Source organism: Helobdella robusta (assembly GCF_000326865.2).
Source record: "Helobdella robusta unplaced genomic scaffold HELROscaffold_4, whole genome shotgun sequence".
Taxonomy (NCBI): Eukaryota; Metazoa; Annelida; class Clitellata; order Rhynchobdellida; family Glossiphoniidae; genus Helobdella; species Helobdella robusta.
Window position 1 is genome coordinate 3,802,227 of NW_008704902.1, and position 18,178 is coordinate 3,820,404.

The 18,178-nt window shown below is 33.0% G+C and overlaps 3 protein-coding genes across 3 annotated transcripts; all 3 read left to right on the forward strand.

The window, feature by feature from the left end:
- Window positions 1-2,769: 2,769 nt before the first annotated feature.
- HELRODRAFT_146854 (hypothetical protein) lies at window positions 2,770-2,964 on the forward strand (the record flags this gene model as incomplete). Its single annotated transcript, XM_009024657.1, has 1 exon — window positions 2,770-2,964. A coding segment is annotated over one exon (195 nt), but the record flags the coding sequence as incomplete, so codon positions are not given.
- A 4,722-nt stretch (window positions 2,965-7,686) lies between these two features.
- Window positions 7,687-10,016, forward strand: HELRODRAFT_162462 (hypothetical protein; the record flags this gene model as incomplete). The annotated part of the gene is made up of 2 exons (XM_009024658.1): window positions 7,687-7,711; window positions 9,727-10,016. The coding sequence occupies 2 exons, from the start codon at window positions 7,687-7,689 to the stop codon at window positions 10,014-10,016; spliced, it is 315 nt and encodes a 104-aa protein (XP_009022906.1).
- A 2,854-nt stretch (window positions 10,017-12,870) lies between these two features.
- HELRODRAFT_162463 (hypothetical protein) lies at window positions 12,871-14,076 on the forward strand (the record flags this gene model as incomplete). The annotated part of the gene is made up of 3 exons (XM_009024659.1): window positions 12,871-12,958; window positions 13,178-13,316; window positions 13,908-14,076. 3 exons carry the CDS (start codon window positions 12,871-12,873, stop codon window positions 14,074-14,076), a joined length of 396 nt encoding a protein of 131 aa, XP_009022907.1.
- Between the last annotated feature and the right edge of the window lie 4,102 nt (window positions 14,077-18,178).

Genomic DNA, 18,178 nt, shown 5'->3' on the forward strand with positions numbered 1-18,178 from the left:
TGAAGGGCTGCATATGTGATTACCTCATTAATATTAATGCAGCGTTTTTTATGTTCTGCTAATGTATTATATTTTCTCCGTGCGTGACTGTGTGTGTGTGTGTATCCGTGAGTGAGTTAGTAATTGCATGTGTCCGTGAGTGTGTGCGTGTGTGCCGGTGAGTGTGTGCCTGTGTCTGTGTGAGTGTGCGTGCTGACACAATCGTTCTCTTTTAAATTTTGAAGTTTTTATTATTTATTTATCAAATAATACTTGTAATTTGGGATGCCTATGATTGTTTTAAAAACTGTAAATTTTGTATTGCAGTTTCACTTGCTTATATAAATATATAGATATAATGGTATACACACATATATATATATATCATATATATGTTAATGTGTACATTTCTGTGTATTATATAAGTAAACACGTTCTGCACGCATATACCATGTATAGCATAGTATGTATAGAAGAGTGTACACCAGTTTGTATGGTGCACGCTGAGCAGATTCATCAGTGTACGCGTCGGACTTGTGTGTATCCAATCCACCACTCACTCTCTCTCTCCCACGTTCATTCAAGTTTCATATGCACAATCTATAACGCTGGGCTGGCTTTGTTTGGTGAGCATGACTCATCCCTTACCATCATCATCATTATCATCACCAAACATGATCATCATCATCATTTCCATTTTAATCATTATCATGATCACCAACATCATTGTTACCATCATCAATATCATCATCATTATCCTTGCCAAGTAATCACTACTTTCTTAGTTCTATTTGTGTATGGACGCTCGTTAATGGTGGGCGAGTAACTCATTCATCATCTTTCTCGCCATCATCGTCGCTACAATCTTCATCATCTTCTTAATCAACATCTTCTTAATTATCATTGATGAGGTCACTTCTGACTCTCCTTATTCTCTGTGTCCCTTTTTATGTGACTTTGTTGTACTTGATATATTAATTAAATCTAAACGCCGGTTCACGATCGTCGCTCTCACTTTTTCCTAACTCGTGTTAAACCCTCTCAAACTAAGCCTGCGTTGGCTTTTTCTGACCCTTTTCTCTGGAACTCTCTACTGACCTCTCTAACTACTTTTCCATCTTTTATGAAATTCAAAGTGGATCTCAAGAAGACCTATTTGTTAGTTAAATCCATCGAGGAGCTGTTGAACATTGCGGGGGTGCTTTGTAAACCATTTGATTGATTGGTTGACTGATTGACTGATTGATTTGTTTAAAAAATGAAATTAATACCAAACAGAATTAAATTTAAACATAGATTGCCAGCTTCCATTTGCATACATTAAATAAATACATGTTTTCATATTAAGTGATAGTGACAGTGCACACAATTTTAAAAACAATGATGATGTTTATGTGAACAACAAAATCGACCTAGATGAGAGTGAAAATGGTGGAAATGGTGACGATGGTTATTCTTATGATGGTTGGTTGTCCACCAGTGGTGATGATATTTGTTTATGCTGGTCACGTTACTTTCACTTGTTCAATCCAGCACTGGTCATGATCGCCATTCAAATTCTTGCGGTTTGTTGTTAGAAGGATCTGGAAACAGAAACTTTTTCCTTTGCAACCAAACTTTTTGAGATAGGAAATGAATCATTGGCGAGAGATTATAGAGCAGACGTTGTGTAAATTCTTTCATCAACTTTTGGTTGGATGTCGGTTCTTCACGTTGATTACATAACATGCTTGTTCTGCCACAGTACGTAATTTCAACGGATGGTCATTGTTGGGGGAACAAAGCGATTTAAACATATCCACCTAAGTACTTTTCTCTTTAGCGTGACCCAATTTTGTTTGATGTATGCGTTGTTATTGTTGTTGCTGCTGCGTTACAATATGAAGAAAAACAATGTATGTGATGAATTCGCTCTTTAAAGACGTTTGCTGCAAGATGTTTTAAAGTAATTGTACGTACATGTTTCAAAAAACAATGATACGCTGTGGATACATTTATGATAAACAACGGTGAGTAACATTAATAGTTTTGTTTTTTCCATTAAAATATTTTATTGTCTTATAAATTTCCAAAAGTGCAAAGGTTGTATAAACATTCATCATGTATACTGTTTTTTACATGTTTTTTACACGAGTTTGCTCATTTTGTACATATTTTTCACCTGTATTCACTAATTTTAATTGCAAATTTTAATCAAATTTGCACAGCGTAGCTTTATTTTAAAAGTTGTTTTCGTTGTTAAAACGAAGTTTCTCGTTAAGCACATTGTTTGAGCGTTGGAAGTGTTTGCTGCTAGGGTCACATATGTAGAAATGAATTAACGTTCTCACATTTCGTTCTGAGTCAATAGACTCGAGTTCATAGTTCAACGGTTCATGTGTCTATTGTTACCATGGAATGATGAACTTTGGCGTGTGAATGGAATGTTAAGTTAAAAGTTGACGTCTATGTTTTGAAAATAATGTTATAAGTCCTCACTGGTTATACAGATTAATGGAAATTTAAAAGTTTATTTCTTTGTAAGTTGAAATTTTTCAAGTTATTGTTCAAATTATTTAATATATTTTCATTTAAAAAACTGACGTATACAACATGCATGTAGCGATTTACTCATCAACCAGATGAACAGGAAACAAAAAAACAGTGCTTGATTACAAATTGTTCACCATTTAAAAATATTTTATTAATAGATTAGGTAAATATGATCACAAAATGTTTAATTGAAGCATGCACCATAGATCTGATAACCATTTCTTAAATATTTTTCCAGGAAATTCCCTTGCCACAAACCCCGAGATAATCGAGCATCCAGAGAACCAATATGTGACGGTCAACAAGCCGGCCTCGCTCAACTGCCGCACATCGGGTAATCCACAGCCGAACGTCACCTGGTACAAAAATGGTCAGCCAGTCATTTCCTCAAATGAGGATTCTCAGTCCAACACCATGATCCTACCGAGTGGACAACTCTTCTTCATGAAAGTCAACCCGGAGCACCACGTTGGGGTGTATTATTGCAACGCTACAAACCCACAAACTGGTTTCAGTGTCATCAGCAACAAGGCTGTTGTGCAGATTTCAAGTTTGTTCATTTTTTTTTCTTTGGGTTGAATGTTTGATTTCCACAAAACAAAAGGATAAAAATGTTGTTTAAAAATAAACCTTCGTAGCATGTCTTGAAGGATGGAAGTATTTCATGCCGCTCCCTTTTTATTTGCAGCACGTAACCTAGCCATAAATCACTTGCACTGACTCTTCTTTCTAAGTCTACTTATGCATGCAGCATTTATTATATGCTATGTTATGTTTTCTACATTTTAATTACATTTTTCCTTGGTTGTAGTAGCTGGCGATGGCATCTCAGTGTCATCAGAGTTGTGTGACACACATATTGAATTATTGTTTGTATGCCGTTGTTTGGTATCGGGATCTTGTTTGATTTTTTGGTTGCTTGCTGCTGAGGTCTTTGCAAGCATTACTTTTAGAAATTTGAATAAGCAAGCAGGGATAACTACTGCGAATGTACTTAATAAAATGTAAAAGGGCGCACTTGAGAGAGAAAGCACTTAATGTTATCATTGCAGTAAATAAAATCGGGTTCTTCTGTGTTAGCAAATATGTTTGATTATGTCTTTAATATTGAAATAAAAGTTGTAAACACAAGTTAAGTTTATTGGTACTTCAAGTTAATAAGAGAATATTAATTTAATATTTACATATATTCTCAATTTTGAATGGTTATTTTACTCACAATTTAAACGTAAATTTGTGCCGCATATTTCAGATTTCTTGATAATAAACCTATAAAACACCATTAATTCAACAACATTTCAAGCATTCATAACTTCTTCATTATTTAAAGAGCCCGTACATTTCTTATTTGTTAGACATGTTTATCTAACATGAGCATCTCAAGATTGCATGAATCAGATGAACATTGGAGGAAATCGAAATGATCTCAATTTCCTGCGAAAGATCCCAATCAGATAATTGATTCTCATAAATTTCCGATACGTTGAATGATCTGTGTTTCTCTATCGAATGTAAATTGCCATGAACAAGACAAAATTTGACTATGATCTGACAGAAGTAAAATTTATCGAAAATCAGTTTTCATTTGTTAATAACTGATGTTAATAACTCAGAACATCAAGTTGCACATCAGTTCAGTCTAAATTTTTCATGTGCATTTTGACCTCATTTTTGGCTGATGGGCGTTCTTGTTCATGTTTGCACCACCAAATTTGACCATTATATTGAACTGCCGCTATTCGCCCACACTTCCAGCTATAATGAAATATCACACGCACATACACACACGCACTCTACACACACAAACATACAAACAATCAAACATACATACATACATACATACATTTGAAGACTTGAAGACGTATCTTTTTTCCCGATGATTTCACCAGACGAAAGCAGCGCCTTTGAGTTGTATTAAAGGGCGCTATATAAATTTTCTAATAATGATAATAATAATACATACATACAAACATACGTATATACATACATTAATAAATTAGCTTTGTGGTTTGAGTGAATGGCCTCAACTCTCTCAGGCTATAAAGAGTCAAATTATAAAAACAAGCTGAGATCTCATTATCGGCGGACGATATTCCACAGTGGCTGCAAGGTTTGTGGTTTGAATAAGCGAAGTAAATTAACCTTACAATAAAGGATAAGATTAAATTCTGCAATAGTTAGTCTCAATAAGCCACTGGTCCATTTAACCGATGCTTTAATTAACCGGTTTCAACTACGTGTACGTGTATGTGTGTATTATAGAGTCAATATAAGAAAATGCACCAAGAACAAAATCAGAACAAGGCACATTTTTGCTAAGCACAAAATTTTTGCAAGGGTGAAAAAGGACGAATGTTATGAACAAAAAATGTTTGAGTATGCTAAGACAACATGGCAGGTGTACACTGGATGTGTACAGTACATCAACAACGTACTCTTCTTATGATAGGTATTGATCATTGTATGTATGTATTTATATTTATATATATAATATTTCATATATATATATATATATATATAATATTCCATATATATATATATATGGAATATTATAAATGATATATATATATATATATATATATATATATGGAATATTATAAATGATATAAATATATATATATATATATATACATTGGGTTGAGGCTATCTGGTATGCAGTTGTTTAAAAATATCACAGCATGGCATACAGTGTTCAACTCGCAATTGAGTTTTACAATTTTTCGTACGATGAATTTCAGTTCATTATCAAATTTGTTCAGTTCGTAAACAAATTGTTATTGATTCTTTGCATTTTCGTTTTAACATTTATGTACATCCCAACTCCAGTAGCGTGTTGTTGAATATTTATTGCCAAAAATAAATAAAAAAGTTTAAATCACGGAGAGATACTTGACAATAACGAGGAAATAATTCACTACAACAACAATCCACACAATTTAAGGATTGCAGAATCTTAGCTCATCGAGCAAAGACCTCCAGAAATAAGTATTCAACAGCCTACCAACTAACAAAGTCATAATTCTAATAAATTCACTTAGTGAAGACACTCAGTAACAAAGTCAGAATTTAAACAAATTTATTTAGTGATAAATATATGTGTAAATATTGGAAGGTTTCCACTTTTTGAGCCGAAATCAAAATGCATGTATTGCTAATGTTTAGATAGTGTGATCATCTGTGTATAGTGAAAGAAGTAAACAACAACAACAACACACGTTTAGACGGCATTTTCCCCGAGATCGGGGGTTGCCGTTTGGCTACCTATGATGAAACCGAAATACCCCTCGACGCCATCCACATCTGTCACTCGCCTCAGTATCACGCAACCCCGCTTTCACCCTGTCCTTCTCCACCTGCTCTCTCCATCCCAATCGCGGACGACCCCTTCCTACCACTCCTTCAACCTCGAACTCCAACGCTCGCCTAATCCCGACCCTTTCATCCCTTCTCAACACATGTCCATACCACCGCAATCTCGATCTCCTTATCAATGTCACAATGTCCTAATTCAGTCCCATCATTGACATCAGCTCTGTACTACTCCTCCTATCCTTCACTTTAACCCCACACATCATCCTCACAATAGCTCTTTATAGAAGAAGTAAGCAAAAAATATATGCTCAAATGAAGCAGATGGCGAATTCAAATAGAATATATCCAGATAAGATTAATTTTAGTATAATAGCATTAATTATAGATGAGGATATAGCTAAAGCTATGTATGTGCCTAAAAGTCTTAATACAATATATATAGCTCTTATTTTTGCTGCTAGTCGGAAGGGCAGGGTAAGAGGTAGAATTGAGATTTTTACTGTTTCCTTTGAGATTAAAATATTTATATTTATATACGCTAGAAATTCTGTTCTTTTACCAGCATTCACTAAAATATCTACGACCAACCGAAGACAACGCTAAAAATTGTGTAGATTTCATAAATTACTGCATTAATTAGGGTCTCTTATATATACATACATATATATATATATATATATATATATATATACGTGTGTGTGTGTGTGTGTGTGTGTGTGTGTGTGTGTGTGTGTGTGTGTGTGTGTGTGTGTGTGTGTAAAGGTTAGTACTTACATTACATAAAAATAAGTAATAGGCGTGCAATGTGTAAAGGCAAATGTATGCGCTGCACATTCATGTTCCAGCGCGTACGCAGGTAGTATTGTGTTGACAGATCAATAAGTTGTAGGAGCAGCAGTGTGGCGAGGCTTTTGTTTATTGCTTCTTGCTTCTTCCCTCTGCAACACTACACAACAACACAACTGCACGCAACTGCACGCAACATCATCTCATCATGCAAATCAATGTGTACCACCATATCTGGCTGTTGAACGCTCCTATTTTCGCTAAAAGTTCTCTATCTACATAAATCTATGTTACACGCATTAAATGGTAAAGATGTATGTTGCGTATTATTAGTGTATATAAACATTTATAGATGTATGTTACATGTTTTGCATAAATTAGCACACATGCAATACAACAATGTGTTTTTCTATCTACTCGCTCCTCGATTTGTTGTTCGTCACTACATTACGCCAGGCAATGTTCGAATGTGCACTTATGCGGTGAAATATTGTACACAATTACTTTGCTTCTATACTATGCTCATCGATTTTATATTTTTGTGATGAATAGGCTTTATGTGAATGTATATGTATTATACACACAATTAAATGACCAAAATTTATACATATAGGGGGCAGGATAATTAGAAAACATAATTATTAATCTTCTAACGATCTAACCTAATATTAGTCACCGTTCTTTCATTTCTTCTTTTTTACTTTCATCTATCATTCACTCATTCATTCATTCATTCATTCATTCATTCATTCATTCATCACATATTTTCAGATCTTTCTGATCCGCAAAAATTTATTCCTACATATTTCACATCATCAGTACACATAAACATTTGTATTACGTACAAAACATCAGCAATTTTCGACATTTACTTTCAATATACTTCAAGCTTCGCATTTACACTTGTACATATAAATGTAACATTAATGGTTTTTCACGCCCAAAACAATAACGAATAATAATTTAACACTTCTCCATAGCTAGTGTACAGTACACTTCTCCACGATACAATTTGTGCATGTTGTTGTACGTAATTAGTTGTACAGGAAGTTGAAGAGCTGAATAAGAAAATTTACAATGCACGTGGTCATACCCCGCAAACGTAATGTAACTTTACATGAAATTGATGTGAGTCCGTTTTATACCAACGAAAGCATTTGATACTATTCAACAAAAGTTTGAAAAAAAAGATTTAGATCGACAGCAGAATAGAAATGGGTGAAAATAAATCACCAAAAACATTTTAATAAAGTTTCTTAAGAGCTTGTCTGTCAATAACTAGAACAGAAATTCAACGGTTCTATCAATTAAGAAGCCAATATAATGATAAAGGTTGGAAAACCTCATGGTTTGTTTGGTTGGTTTCATACAAAAAGGTAACAACACATCCTTTGTCGAATGAAAGGAAAATTATAATTTAGTAAAATTCTGACAAACTGTAACCGCTATCTCGTTTCTTACATCATTTTGTATCAGTTTTTTAATTGTATATATCATTTTTGAAACATTTATTATTCTTCGTGTATAATGTACATACAAAAATATAACTATATGCATATCTATATTTACTCTTTATCCAAACGCAGTGGACTCTAACACGATGAGAGTAAGCGATGCGTAATGACCGCGTTCAATGTCAAGCAGAAAAAATACTCTGATACCATCACATAAATAACAGTTTACATTTTTCCAGCATTGTAAGCAGATGTAACCCTCCAGATGTTTCCAGATGAGTGACTGGTTACTTGGTTAGCGCGAATGTACACCGCCATCGTCTTATATGATGTCAGTGCACAAAACGATCATTTTTTATTTATAATGCTAACATAATTGAGCGGGGAGCTCAGTTGAATCAACTTAGCCCAAAATAATCACTTGACATGTCATTAATAATTCCAATTTTTGTAAAATTATCGAAGCTTTTCATTAATCAATAAAATCGATCATACTTTTCAATCCATTAAAGTACTGTTGAGGTCGGTAGTTTCCCTCTTTTCCGTTGTTTTTCGTTGATATTCAACTTTTATCCATATTTGGCTAATTTTAATAAATAAATTACCCATTCCAGGTCATTCATCCATTTTTTAATTTGTATTAATTAGTTACTTCAACATTTTTGTAACAATTTTAATGGGAGTTTGGCATTCAAAAGTACTTAATTTAATTTAATATCTGTACTCAGATTTTTATAAAAATGTGAAAAAGATGACTGACTTGCAAAAAAACAGTTCATTTACTTATAAACAACTAGTTTTAACAGGGTATCTGCAAATGTAAACACACACACATCATCAACTGTTAAGAAATACTTTTTCTCGTTAATTTTATTATCTTTTCTGCTTCATTGTCTGAAGAAAGTTAGACGTGTTACCTGTTTTTTATCAAAGGAAATGTTTTTCAGACTCGGTTCTCATCTCATACATGATATTTTCAACCTGCGTTAAGTTACACCCACACAAAATTATTCACATGACGTTATTTTTTAAGTCATTCAAACTAGTCTACAAGAAATTATTTCAATAAATTTTCCATGAATGTAAAAGATATGAATCTATCATGTAACTTATTTTGATTAAGAAGAACAATACCTTCCTATCATTGTGTTTCCTGGAAATAGATTTCTCGATTTTTATTTCAGATTTTTATCATTTGATTATCACTAATATAAAGTTTCACGTGCCTTCTTGGATAGCATTCCATTACTTCAATGTATCTCATGTTCTCTCCTTATGCTTATTATTATGTTATATTTTTTAAATGTTTTAAAGTTGTTGTCGATGTTGTTAATGTCTTTATAATCGCCGTGTTGTTAAGTACGTTGCACGGTTTTTTGTTACTGTGGGTATGAAAGTAATTTTTTATTCATTCAAAACACTAATGAATTAACCTGATCCTTTTTTATTATTTTATAAAGTCCACACACTTTCATTACTGACAGACCAAAAACATCCCAGTAACAATTCCATAACACTACCAAAACATCACTACAACAGCATCACCATAACATCATCCATCATCACATTGGCACAACATCACCAAAACATCACTACAACAGCATCACCATAACATCATCCATCATCACATTGGCACAACATCACTGAAATATCACTACAACAGCACAGAATGTAAGCTTCATTGAGAATCCAAGCAACAAAGACGTTGCTCTGGGAACTGTGGCTACCTTCACATGCAAGCCACCCCCTGGTGAGTCTCCACTGACCATTGAGTGGCGAAAAGATGGACAACGTTTGAAAATCGACCGGATGAATGTCACAAAATCGGGAACGCTACGGATCAGTGACGTTCGTAAGGACGACGGGGGCATCTACACTTGCCTTGTCCTCGGACAGAATGGCGAGAGGGAAAGTCAACCTGCCCAGTTAACAGTGAGAGGTAGGAATCAGTAGCTACTTTAACTTTCATTTTTATAATGCGGTTTATTATTTTTGATTTTTTGTGTTTAATTTTTCCAAATTTATATTTCTGTATTTTTTAAAAATTGAATTTAATAAATTTGTTTTGTTTCATAAAATTCAATAGCATAATTTTTTGCATGTAACCCTCTCTTTTTCAGTTGCTTTTTAATTATACAATGTTTTATTAGAAAAGTTTACTATCAGCCAAACAATTGTTCTAATTCCCCGAACGGATTACCAAAGAAATTGAATATATCGATTGTAAATAAATAAATTGTATAGAATGCACTGCAAAAGAAGCTGGATTAAGTTGAACAAATAAAACATTTGATTAGTTTATGGATCGTTTGAAATTCTTGATCATTGTTGACTGATAGGTTTTACTGAATAATCTCCCACCCAAACAGCATCGCATTAACATTTATTTGCAAGGTCGCTTTTGTGCCGGTGTTAGCGATTTTTGCAGCACTGCAGCATTGTTTGTTTATATACCTCAGTTATCACTATTTTGTTAATAAGTTAATAAGTTCTCCTGATTCAATTCGTTTAAGCAGACAAACAATTTTTTTAGTATTAGGTGATGCATTTATTTATATAATTATTTACATTTATAAGGACATTATTAAATTTTTAAGTTGGATTTGAAATGCGTTAATATGGAAACAATATTGGTTTTTTCATTCTGTCGTTTAAGGTGAATGATTCAAGTATAGGATGTATGTGAATTTTTTTTGTTGTATATATATGTGTGTGTATATATATATATATATATATATATATATATATAAGTGTGTGTGCGTGTTTTTGTTGTATATATTTTTTTTGTTGTATATATATGTGTGTGTGTGTATATATATATATATATATATATATATATATATATATAAGTGTGTGTGCGTGTTTGTAGTGAAATTTGTCTATATTACCTACATTTCATTATGCGAAGTATTTAAATTTGTCTAACCCACCCATCACAAATGAATCACGTACATTGCGTATACATGGTGCATTGGTACATACATAACCTGAAACAGCCATGAGTTAGGCTAAAGAAAACAACGAATTTATGTTGAATGGATAGAAAACTGAACTAAAACTAACGCTTCGATTCTGTATAATTACGACCAGTGTCTGATGTATAGGACGTGCATCGAGATGATGATGCCGATGCACTTAGTTTAGACGGGCCTTTCTATACCATTTTATTCTTCAAAAATATTGTTGAACTACTTATTTAAATCCGTTACGTGTTGATATGCAATTTTTGTTGTTTACGTGTAAAAATTTCACCGTTATTGATAAATAAACAACAGATAAAAATTCGTTGTTATTGATATGCCATTTATTTTTCTCTACCTAATAGCAAGCACTTAAATTTGTTTATGTTCTTGGTTGTTATCACAGTTCAATTGCCTGTTTGCTTGTATCTGGGCTGTTTTGAAATGAACATACTCCATCTACTACATTTGGAAGTGCATATTTCAACTCACGTCAACATCCCGTCATGTATGTTGCGTCCATTAATATTACAAAATACCGTTATTTTATCGTCTGGGTGGTGAGGCTTGCATGTCTCAATATCATGTCGCAATGTTCTCAGCTGTTATGATGTTTTGATACGAAATTAAAAAAAATGAATTAGGATAGATCACAGAACAACGCAGAGATTTCATTCAATTGCAAATTCGCACATGCCAACAGACAATTTTTGCTTTTCATATTTTATATTCGTGAGCATTACACCAATATAATATTTTTGGTTATTTTAAGCAGGGTGAACATTAAAATTATTAAATGATGTTGTTGTGTCTACTTGGTAGTGCAATTAAAATTCCTCTGCCATCCAGCCAGTCGTTAGTTTGATGGTGTGTTGAATGATTGGCGAATGATTCGAACAATTTCCATCTTGAATATATTTTTGCGTACCTACATTTAACATTGCTAGGTATTACGTAAACATCTTCACCGAACAAATTGTTGCATATCTTTACAATCTCCCTGCAAAATTGCACCATACAATGATAATATGTAGACGATGACGTAGAGAATGATGGGGATGATGATGATAGAAATAATGGTGGTGGTGGTGGTGGTGATGCCGGTAAAGTTAATGAAAATAATAGCAATGATCCACTTCAAAGCAAATAACTTGCTTAGAAACAAGTAAATCAACGCAGTCATGCCTTCGATTTTTATGCTGTGTGAGCTGATGCACAAAGCGGTTATGTTTTTTGGTTAGAAATTGTTGTTTGGGAAGTATTCTTAACATTTTCATTAAAAAACTGAATATATTAATGATGTCGGCTTTAAAAAACAAAAATTGTTATACTACAACTTTCCAACTGCACATAGTATCTTTCAATTTTTAACATCTATCATAAGAAGTAACTTGAAAAAATTTATTACGTTCATATGGTATGACGTTACACGACTTAACAGTTTATGTATCACCTTCCAGAGTGATAAATAAATAAATGAAAGAAACATAAATTATAAAATTGAACACACACACACGTACACATTTGAATGTGATACTTGATTCCACAAGCATACGAGCACACACATACATATACACATATATGTAATTCAACCAAACTTTGCGATGAGCTAACTTTTGTTAAGTGTGAATTTGATGTGGTTATATAGTACAGCATATGGATGGTGCGTGTGATGACTGTTGATATATTTATTCAATTGAATGCACCCACTGTTTGCTAGCTGCAACATCTGATAAACAACATTTATTCATCCATCCATTTATCCATCCATCTATCCATCCATCCATCCATTTATCCATCCATTTATCCATCCATCCAGCATGTGATGGTGCGCAGACATTCAGGCCATGGCACATCTTATTCCGACATTTACATTTTGCCCACACTTCATATTTCGAGTTGTAAACTTGTTATATGTAAGGGATACATATAAAAGTGTATATATATATGTATATATATATATATATATATTTATATACACATGTGTGTGTGTGTGTGTGTGTGTGTGTGTTTGTATATTTTTTTTAAACTTTCCACCTATCATCCACCAACTGAGAAGTAATGATGAACTTAATCAATTCTTAATACTACATGACCACAAAAAAGTTTAATTAAAGAAATATTATCGGAAACTATTTTTTTTTATTCAAACAGAGAAACCTCGAATAGTGGAGGGGCCAAAGGACATGGTGGTGAAGGAGCATGAGAACGTCGTTTTCAACTGCAGAGCCACTGGCGACCCGGAACCAACAATCATCTGGAAGAAACTTAATTCGAACATTCCGCAAGGAAGGTTCTTCACGTTTGCCTCTTTTTTTTATTTTTTATTTTTGGATATGCCAAAAATTTTAAAGTCCTCATTTTTTTATTAGTTAAATAGTCGAAATCAGAAAAAGAAACCATATTTTCACTGTTTAACTTTCATTACATTCACAGGAGCTTAAATTGCAACCAATTTGTCTATTTCAGATGAATTTAGTCGCAGGAGTTATACCACACATTTATTGATGCAACAGTTTATTTTCTTATTTAACAACTTATTTATTTTAATGTACACTCCACTCCACACACACGCATACGTATGTTACGTGTATAAACAAAACAAGCAACACTTGCATGAATGCATAAAAAGGTCATATTTATAGCAACAAACAAAATATGAACATTAGATTTATAATGATTAAATATATAGAAGTTTGTTTGAAATATTTGTTTCATCTGGTTTGCTTGTGTTCATTCATTCATTTTCACCTTAACATATCTTCTACAACTTCTAAGCATTTAACAATTTAGCGTCGAAATTTCCAATGCCCCTGTTTCATTATTTCAAATTCTGTCCTCTTAACACTTTTTCACTCAAAATTCTCATTCCAAACACACTCAGGTCTTTCATACAAGACAACAAGAGTTTGAAAATTGAAAAAGTGGATTCATCAGACGAGGGTATCTACATATGCAGGGCCGAAAATGCATTCGGCTTTCAGGAGTCCGGTGTCCAACTCAATGTCCATTGTGAGTTGTTCTTTGTTTCTTCTGATGTTGCGCTCTTCTAGTAATGTTTCATTTTGTTTCCGTTAATAGCATCAAAAATGAATAATTTGTAAACAATCCGCATGGCGTCTCAGTGTGTATACCCTACCCACCCATTTATAGAATTGCATTACATTTAAATTGTACGTACATTTTTCGAAACACCCAGTATTTTACGCATTTTCATATAAAATTTATTCAAGACATCTTAGGTATTTGTCTTTTTATTTGTCATTTCATAATTTAATTTCTGTATCTGAAAATTTTTAAATGTAATAACGTGAAACAAGGTTAGATCATTTGAAAATGTTACCCAAGAGTTACCTGATGGTAATCGTGAATGTGGAAATAGCATATTAGCAGTGTACATTCTCAGGAAAATATTTCAAAATGTTTAGAAGCACGTACTAAGAAAAATCCTATCTATGTTCTTGCTTAAATGGCATGAATATTTTAAAATAATATACTGTTTATGTATATATATATATTTGTGTGTGTGCGCGCGCACCTTCACTGTGTGTGTTCATGTACGGATGTGTGTACGTATGTTGTGCGTATGTATGTATGCATGTGTGTATGTATGTATATATATATGTATGTGCGTGTGTATGTACGTACGTATGAATGTATGTATGCATAGTCGTTTTAATGGCATCACGTTATCTCAGTGTAGTCATCTTATCTAATTTCTTCCACGAATTATTCTTATCTTTCAATTTCAATTTTTTTTAAACAAAATAAATAAAAACCTCTACATCAAATCTTGCTTCTTCACAACAAAAGCAAAACAAAAATAAAAAATACATCGGGCGATGTAGAAATAAAAAAATATAATTGTTTGTTGTAATTGAGCCGGGTCAGCTTGGGGTATAAAATAAATTGTTGTGATTATAAATATAATAAAAATATTTTTTATTTTCATGCTTTATAATTTTATGTATATATGAGTGAGCTAATAGTATAGAAGTTGTTGGTATGGTTGGTGGTTGGTTGATGTATGTGATGTTTTGTTGATGTAATGATGTTGTGTTGATGGGGTGTTGATGTTATTTTGTGGTGTTGTGCTCTGTGAGAGAGTGATTTAAAATGTACCAGGGCAAAGATCAGGTTAGTTAGTCAATGAAACTGCCTGCCTGTGGTCTGTGTGTTGGTGTATGTATGTATGTGTGTGTGTGTGTGTTGTTTGTATGTTTGTGTGTTTGTTTCTGAGTGTGTGTGTTGTATGTTTATGTGCATGTCTGTGTGTGTTTGTTAGCTGTGCATTTTGCGTTTCCAAGTGTTTCTTTATATAAAATTTCAATTACCCAACATCTTTACATCACAATGTACGTGTGAATTGTTAATGTTCACTGATGTTCTCGAGGTTGCATACAGTGAATGAATGAATGAATGAATGAATGAATGAATGAATGAATGAATGAATGAATGAATGAATGAACGAACGAACGAACGAACGAATGAATGCCGTGTAATTATGCTTTATGCAGGTTTGTCTTCTGGTTTGTTAAAATTTTCAGTTTCATCAAGCCACTGCTTCTCTAAACATTTCCGTTATTATATGGAAAAGTTCAAATTATTAATATGAATAATGTAACTAATAAAAATAACGAAATGTATATTTATAGACATCATATATATGTCTTCCTTTTGTGTTGTTTGTTTGTTTGTTTGGCTGTTTGGATTGTTTACACACTCAAACATACATTCACTTGAAAATGTTTATAGATGATGTATATTTATGCAATATATATGTATTCATGTATAGCTGTATGAGTGTGTGCGTGTATGTGTTAATATAACGTATGCATGCTGGCATGTATGTGTGTGTGTGTGTGTGTGTGGTGTGTGTGTATTGTATGCATAGATGTATGTATGAATGTAGTACATAATTACAACACAGGGCGTTTGTATTGATATGTATGCAAGGGATGTTCGTTCATAATGGTGCAATTTTTCTTTCCATGTTGCCACTCCATTCATTCATCTCAGTTCAGTTCGGTGGACATGAGAAGTTGTTTATTTTAATGAGGGCATCGCGAACATTGATTTATTATTTTTAAATTCACTCTTCAGTTGTTTTGAAGTTTCCTCCAAACTTCTTAACAAACAGTTGTAGCGTCCCGTTCGCTCGTTTAACCTTATTATTCCTTAAACATATATAAATTAAAATAACTAAATTAAATATTTCTTAATTTTCTTTCGTACAAGTATTTTGCATATCTGTTCGCGTGATGTTTGAAGAAAGTTGTTGGCAGTGATTGAGTGTTCAGTTGCAGGCTCGCCTCGCCTTCATGGATGGTGCAGAAGGTTTCATGTTAAGAGGAGAGGGCTTATTTATTACTTGTAATGGTAACCGAGTAGTGTATGGGTGAGGTTTCTTATGATGAGAGTGATGGTGGTGAAGAAGAAGAAGATGAGGATGATGAAGATGATGATGACATGTTGATAATGATGAATGATGAGGTGGAAGAGACATGAAAGGACGCCGCCTTCAATCTTCTTGATGCTCTTCTTTATTCTCACCGCTTGTGTGTGATGTGATTATTTCTTGGAAATTTTAGTTTAATTTACAATTTTCATTTGAATTTTTTACTGATCATCTCGTAATTAAATTTTCTTCGCTAGAAATTAAATTATTTAAATTCAAGTGCTACAAAAATTAATTTGACATTTCATTAAAAAAATTAATTTGACATTTCATTAAACCATTTGGACTGAGCTGAACTATCATTCGTATGGAATCACATGACCACGTTAAAATTCATCAGGTTTATTATTCTTTGGTTAATTTGTTTAATTAGTTGCACCAAGTAATTGCAGAACAATTATTTTGGACACCTTTTCTTCACGACGAATGAATCTACTTTCCTCACTCACTCACTCACTCACTCACTCACTCACTCACTCACTCACTCACTCACTCACTCACTCACTCACTCACTCACTCACTCACTCACTCACTCACTCACTCACTCACTCACTCACTCACTCACTCACTCATTCACTCACTCACTCATTTATTCATTCATTCATTCATTTATTCATTTTTTCATTCATTCATCAAATTTTCAGATCTTTCCGTCTATCCGTAAAAATTTCTTTCTACATATTTCAAATCGAATTCTGAATGCACATTGGAAAACTGGTTACTTCCTTAGTGACGAATCTTCTTGGAAGACTGGTTTACTTGTGTGGTGTGGTGTAGTAGGCATGATATCTACTCGATTGTTATGTGATGTGACCGAAATGTAACGCTGCAATCAGGAAATAATTTAAACTTGTGCTGGATGAAATGTTTCTTCAGAACTTTCATCTTTGAAACTTTCTTCTTTGGGTTCTTATCTGCTGAATTGTTACACGTTGGTACGTTTCATTTAAATGTGTACTTGTCAAAATGTGTGTTGTGAGTGTGTGTGTGGTGTGTGTGTTTGTGATTAAATTAATTTTTTTGTTTTAGTTATTAGAATGAATCACCCACTCTCAGATGATGATAACAACTGTTACACACAAATGAAAATGTTTAAAAAATTTAACTTCGTGCTTTATACCAGCCTAACGCAATCAATTTATGATCTTTTTATTTTACAAATTTGGTAAGTTTAAGGGTTGCTTATGTTTAATTTCATGTTAACCGGTTTCTTGTTCTTTACAAATTACCATGATGATGATGATGAGAAAAATGATGATAACGAGGATGATGCTGATGAAGATGATGATGGCGACGACGATGATGATGTTGTTGTTCTGTGCATCTTAAATCAAACCGTCGTAGTAAACACGAATTTTTATCTTACAGACGCATTAGTTAGTTCATTCAGTAATTTAATCCACAACTGTTCAAAGTTAACTTCGATTTTCACATTTACTCGCGTGTTTTGTTTGTAATTTTAATACCAATAGATAACTCATTTATTTTATTCATCGACTCAAATTTTTATATTATTATCACCATTATTATTATTATTATTATTATCATTATATTATCATCACCATTATTATTATTATTATTATTGTTATTATTATTATATTATCATCATCATTAACGTCATCCTACTTCTCTACCTCGTCGTCATCAACGTCATCGTCATCATCAGCACGACACTAACTTAACAATCAACTTAATAA